The 6613-nt window shown below is 54.2% G+C and overlaps 1 protein-coding gene across 1 annotated transcript; it reads left to right on the forward strand.

Annotated features, from left to right (window-relative positions):
• Positions 1-1328: 1328 nt before the first annotated feature.
• On the forward strand, positions 1329-3712 carry LOC144099240 (frizzled-4-like). The gene has a single exon (XM_077632413.1). The coding sequence runs from the start codon at positions 1501-1503 to the stop codon at positions 3241-3243; it is 1743 nt and encodes a 580-aa protein (XP_077488539.1). The 5' UTR covers positions 1329-1500; the 3' UTR covers positions 3244-3712.
• The last annotated feature ends 2901 nt before the right edge of the window (positions 3713-6613 follow it).

Raw genomic sequence — 6613 nt, forward strand, 5'->3', positions numbered from 1 at the left:
CTTGCGTGCTCCTGGGCAATTTCTCCTTGCTAGTTCACGAACCCTGTCAGCGATTATTACGCAAGCGGTCGTGTACATAGTTGTGGATGCTGGATGTTGCCTTTGCGGCGAGTATTAAAGTACTAGGATGTATTTACGATGCAGATAAGAAGCGGACGTGCTCTTCTTTGATTTTAATAGCGGTTGAGGGAAGCTTACCGCTGCCGGATTCTGCTCGAGATAATAGAGGTGTACCACTTCGTACAGAAATCACGATGGAAAAAGAATTATCTCTTTTTTGTGGCAGCTGCCTTCCAAATCACGCTGGCGTATATAGCGCATATGGTTTATTCATTTTTCCTCCGATGAGTAATAGCGTTGCATTGCACCGGTGGTTTTGAGCTGCGTTTTTGAAAGGTATCAAAATTTTTTTTTTTTCCAAGCTCTCTCTGCAATGTATCGAATTGCTAAGCAGCACTGTTGAAAGGGTAGTCGCGAACACAGCTACACAGTTAATCCGTATCTGAGGGGAGTACCTCAAGGCACGGGAAGGGCGTAAACGGGGTGTAAAAAAAGTCGTAATTGTCCCGGCATAAAGGTCGCCGTGGTTACTAAATGCGTGGCAAATAATCGACTCGCTCTGTGCAGGAAGTTTTTCAGAGATGTGCTCGTCGTGTTGTGGCAGTGCAGAACCTTGTTGCGCGCCGTCTTGGTATGTCTTGTCGCCAAAGTTCCACTCTTTTTAGCTCCTTCTTTGCTTTCTCTCACGCTGTTTAAGGAAGCACAAAACGCATAATTCCACGGAGGCACGTGATTATCACATCATGATCATTCCGACAGGGCGTCGCTCGACGAAGGAGCGAAAAAGAATGGCGAAAAACGCAGACACTGCCCTGGGGTAACAAGAGTTGGTCGTTGTGTGCGGCGGCGCCACTTTGTTACGTGTGCAAACACCGTGCAGCTCCATTCCGCCACGCCTGTCAACGCTCCCTCCCCTTTGCGAAAAGAAAAATAAAAGAGGAAGACGCTCGTCCGCGCCAAACCGGCAGCACGTGCCCGAGGGTGGTGAGAGGGAAGAGCCGCGGCGAGGCGCTGCATTCGCTTGGCGTCCGGCAGGTCGTTTACTACGTGGCGCCATCTGTCGGCGGAATGGCGAGACGGAAAGGGTGCGCGCGCCCGCACGCACCTTGTTAATCTCGAACGCAGAAGAAGGAGAGGGGAAGTGCTCGCGTGGAGAGGAGGCAAGGCGGAGACTGGCGGCGCCACTCTCGCAGCCTCTCGTGAGGAACGCGCTCATTGGTCCGCCCAGCTTTGTACTTGCTCGAGGATAACGCGGCGGGGAACCCTGCGAGTTTCGAGAAGAATGCGCTCGGGCCTCCGTCATATAGGTGCTGTCTTCTCGTTAGTGCCGTCATTCGTCTGCCGCGTGTCGACTGTGATGGACCCCGGGCGGGTATCATAGCCCGACTCGTCAGTGCGAGCCAAGCGATCGCAACAAGTAGTTGGCTCCGAGGCGCGGTCATGGCGACGTCGTCTGCTCCGAGGCGCTCGGCGGCCGTCTGCTCGCGGCGAGCGGCGCCCGCCGCGGCGGTGTTGCTCCTGCTGCTTCTCCTGCCCGTGTGTTGCGCGGTCACCGATACCGGACGGATATGCGAGCCCATCCGCATCGAAATGTGCAAGGATATTGGATACAACGTCACCGGCATGCCCAACCTGGTCGGCCACGAGCTTCAGCAAGACGCCCAGCTCCAGCTTCAGACCTTCAAGCCCCTCGTCCAGTACGGCTGTGCGTCCCAGCTCAAGTTCTTCCTCTGTTCCGTGTACGTCCCCATGTGCACGGAGAAGGTTCCCCAGCCCATCGGTCCCTGCCGTCCGCTGTGCGAGAGCGTGCGATCCCGGTGTCAACCGGTGCTCCAGGAGTTCGGATTCCCGTGGCCCGCGGCGCTCAACTGCTCCAAGTTCCCGCCGCAGAACAACCACAAGCACATGTGCATGGACGGCCCGGCGCCTGACGAGAGCGACCGCTACCGACCGGGATTACGGCCCAAGCCGCCCCGGCTGAGCCGAAAGCCAGTGGCGCAGAGTCCCAGGCAGCGCGGACTGTGCGACGCGTACCACTACGGCGAGCGCTTCTTCTACTACATCAACAGCACGCAGCGATGCGCCCACCTGTGCGACCGGGACATCCTGTTCACACAGGAGAACAAGCGCTTCGCCGAGATCTGGACCACGCTGTGGGCCTGTTTCTGCTTCTTCTCCACCCTCTTCACGCTCGGCAATTTCCTGATGGACCCCAGCCGTTTCCACTACCCTGAGCGCTGCATCATCTACCTGAGCGGCTGCTACAACGTCTACAGCGTGGCGTACTTTGTGCGCCTCCTGATCGGCCGCTCGAGCGTCTCGTGTCACATGGACAGCCAGCACGAAGTGTCCATCCTCATCCAGGAAGGGCTGGACAACATCAACTGCACGGTGGTGTTCATGCTGCTCTACTACTTCGGCATGGCGAGCGCCACTTGGTGGGTGGTGCTCACCGTCACCTGGTTCCTGTCTGCCGGCCTCCGCTGGAGCCACGAGCGCGTGCAGAAGCACATGACGGCCTTCCACTTCTTCGCCTGGGTCCTGCCAGCCGTGCAGACGATCGTCATTCTGGTCATGAGAGTCGTGGACGCCGACGAACTCACCGGCACCTGCTTCGTGGGCAACCAGAACACCACCGCGCTGCTAGGGTTCGTGGTGATACCTTCCAGCGTGTACCTCTTCATCGGCGCCCTGTTCCTGCTCTGGGGCTTCGTAGTCATGCTGCGTTCGCGCGACAGCGTGGCCCTGAGCCACGCGCCAAAGTCCGACAAGCTGGAGCTGATCATGATCCGCGTGGGCATCTTCGCCGTGCTCTACATGGTGCCGGCCACCTGCGTGCTGGCCTCCTACATCTACGAGTACTCGTACCGGGACGCCTGGCAGGCAGCGGCGTCGGCCCTTAGGCCTAACGTAGAAGTGTTCACTCTGCGCATATTCATGGCCCTCGTCGTGGGCATCACCACGGGTGTCTGGACCTGGTCCAGCCGCGCGTCGCTGACCGCCTGCCGGAGGACAGCCACGCCGCAGTACGTGGAGCACAAGCCGGCACACAAGGTCGTCTTCACCGCCGCGCACGTCTACCAGCAGCAACAGCAGCAGAAGCCCATGCTGAAACGAACTGTGGTGGCAGACAAACACAAGAGGGTCTTCAGGGTCAAAGGTGGCTCGGAGACGACCGTCTGACGGTAGTGGTACTCGCCGCGAACTGCATATCATCCTCGAACATTGAGAGATCGTCCTGCCAGTGCGTTTTTTTTTTTTTCAATGGTTTCATGTGATGTGCCCAGCACACCATTTGGATTACTCATCATCACCACGGACTCTTCTCGCCTGCGCTTCGTCGAGAGACTCTGGAACGAGGACATATCAGCTTCGGCGAGAACCCCCCTACCTTCCTCTTATTGCATTTAGAACTTGCCGCCATGGCGGCCCACCCCCAGTGAATTTCAGCCATCAGGGTCGCGTGCGGACCTGTCTTGTACATAGTGTAAATAGTCGTCATTTGTACATAGTTTTCAGAGAGAAAGCAAATGTCTATACCTGCGTTCTAAATTCTTGTAGAACGCACACATAGCCCGGTCTGAGCCCGGTTCAAGCATTTATTTGTACAGAGCCATTTTCGCTGTGGCGAAATATATGCTGTTTGATATAACACCGGCACTTTTTATGTGTTTCTGTTCCCATCACTTTGTGATGGCTCGGAATTCGGGACGCCTCTATACTGAGTCTGCGATTTTGCGAAAGCTATGTTTTCCTTCGTATAGCAGCGTGATGTTGCCTTTTCTCTTCTTTTAGTGATTCCGTATTGAGCATACGCTAAATAATCTAAGGAAGCCTATAACTTCGACTACCCCGACACTACACCCGGTTGTTCAAAGTGTGTGACGTTGCAAGCTAACCCTGTGCACGCTATCCTGCATCGACAGCCATTCGAAGGCAAACCTTAGGTCTAATTACGTACTTTTCCACATGTGTTATCCTTAACGCATTTCATGCCGTTTCATAAACAGCAGGAAATCAAAAGAATTGTAGTTACATAGTCGTTCGCATAAGCGCGGAATTTGAGCAAAAGAAATAACAACGTGGACCATGCGGCGAGAGAAACGGTAGTCTTTGTGCCACGAGTTGATAAACGGAGCACATTCCTGCTTTAATTTAGTTTTGCGCTAAATCCTGCTCGTCGCTCAAATTTCGAGCCGTGTCGCTTAGTTTTATTTTTCAGTGTTTCGGGCGCTCGATCATAGCTGTCAGAGATAGGTGCGATGCAAGTGGCAGCCCGCAATGTTAACTAAGACACACAGTGTGACCAGGAACACATGTAATTCGTGCTGGGGTAACTTCAGCGGTACCAGCAAGCAGTTCGTCCTAGTGGACGGGAAGGTCGGACCATTGTCTTTCTGCATATGCTGCGGTGCCCGGAAGTATGCAGCTAATCGGCACATTCACACGCGCTTTAGCGTAAAGGGCCACAGTTAATCAGAAGCTTACATGCGCTCCATTAATATGGCTTAAGAGCAACATATTATTTCAGAACATGCCAGCAGGATTTATTTACTTGTTTGGAAATCTGTAAACATGGCTTGACGAAGTGTTGAAATCTCTGTGTCGTCACGCTGGAAGTAGCTATGGGGGAAGCTATACCGTATAAATTGCCGTGTGAAACTTCGGTACTTCTATGCAAGCGCGTCTTTCCGTGGAACTGAGGCTGGCTTTATAAAAAGGGTAGTTTATTTTGAAATGCCGAAAACCGACTCCTGGCGTCGTACGCTGGACTATGCTTGACTTCAGCTTTCACTTCCGTAGCCGCTGCAAGTACCGCTTACTGAACATCGCCGACATTTTGTTTTTTTGCACAGTCCATATACACCGAGCCTGACGTTAGTGGTGCACGTAAAATACTCCCAATTTGCACAGGTGCCGGTGCTTTCGGAGGAATACAAGAAATGTGAAGTCGTAAACTTTCACAAAAGCACACAACACAGTTATCACACGTGTATTTGTCGCGTCAAGCGCGAAGATAGACGTTCCTTCTCTTTTTGGAAAAGCGAGTGCCCACACATCGTCATGTCCAATTATGGTGCGTCCTGCGACAGGCTGTCTTGCTAAAAGCCGCACGGCGGGCATCTTTAAGCCGGGCTTGAGGCCTGCCTAGTTGTACTATGCCTTGCGGTGTTGTCCAGTACAAACAGTTTATATGACTCACCTTATCTAGCTAAGTAGGAGTTTCTACCAGTGTCTGCAACTACGCCTCGCGCAGTCCCCGCCAGAAGACCGAGCAGAATTTCTTCGTCTCAGAGCTAAGGCCTCTGCAGATCGAAGTAGCCGACGCCTCCATGCAAAGAACATCGTCACTCCTTCACGTACTTTATGCCACACACTCCCTTCCTTTCACCGCGCGGAACTCGTATGGCCCAACTGTCTTCGATTCCATACCAGTATACTAGTACCTGGGCTCTGCGTGATCGCTGCATCTTCCCACGTACAAACGTACACTGAGGGAATTACAGTCCCATATCCTGTCCCCCGCCCTCCTGTATGTGTCTCGGTTCATTTCGCCGCTGTCTTGAGTTGCCCCGGCATAGCTCTCCCTCGCAATTTGCAAGACACGGCCTGGCGAGCGAGACGAGTCTGCATCCAAGTGCAGGCGCGAGAAGAGCCTCCTCCTTTGCCCACTTGTAGCAGCAGCGGTGGCAAGGGCCATGGGCAGGTGTCCCTTCATTACGGCCCGGTGATGTACAGCCTCACGATTTTCCAGAGCCGGCTCTCTGCCTTTGAATGATGGCGCCTGCTGCCAGACTTCCACGCCCGGCGAAGCTGTTTGTTTTGTGCGCGCAGTCAGGACGGCGTGTTTTTGTTTCTCCGCGAGGTAGCGCTGCGGCGCGAACGCGTTCCTCCTCCTCCTCCTCAAGTTCTTCTCTCCTCGCCCCTCCCTTTGTTTCAGGCTTCTGGAGCAGGCCGAGTGTGCCCACGCCTCCCCTGGAACCCGTTCGTTTCGCTGGCTAAGTTGCTGGAGCCGAGCCTTCGAACCATTCTGCACTAACCACTTCCTTCCTTGTCCGTCCTCGATGGCATGTTTGCGTGCCATGTTTGATGTGCTATATCGAGACTGGCATGTTTTTACGCGCTCAGTCTTTGATTTTTTTGTTTGGTTCATCGATGCGGCCGCTGCTACTTTCAAATAATTCTCCTAGCGTTCATCGTGTTTCGCTAATGATGTGGCAGGTACAGATCGTTTCTCTTCCCCCCCCCCCCCCCCTCTGCACACACAGGCACGCACGTTTTGCTTTGGGCATCGCATTGCTGTCGAACATTTGGACACCTGGCTAGATTCGGAGAGCCCCATTGTTTCTCTTGATTCTGCCTTCACGTTCTTCTTGTCTCCGCCGTTGCAAATGGGCCGGGGCGGGAATGAGCCGATTGGCCGACGACTGACTGATACAAGTCGTGTGCTCGTATTTTACCTGCCGTGTGCGCAACCCCCCTCCCCTCTCGCACCTTCTTCGCGCCCCTGCCTGACTCGGGAAAGAAAGATTGGCTCTATCTATCCGCCACC

The sequence above is a fragment of the Amblyomma americanum genome, chromosome 7, assembly GCF_052857255.1.
Source record: "Amblyomma americanum isolate KBUSLIRL-KWMA chromosome 7, ASM5285725v1, whole genome shotgun sequence".
NCBI classification, from domain to species: domain Eukaryota; kingdom Metazoa; phylum Arthropoda; class Arachnida; order Ixodida; family Ixodidae; genus Amblyomma; species Amblyomma americanum.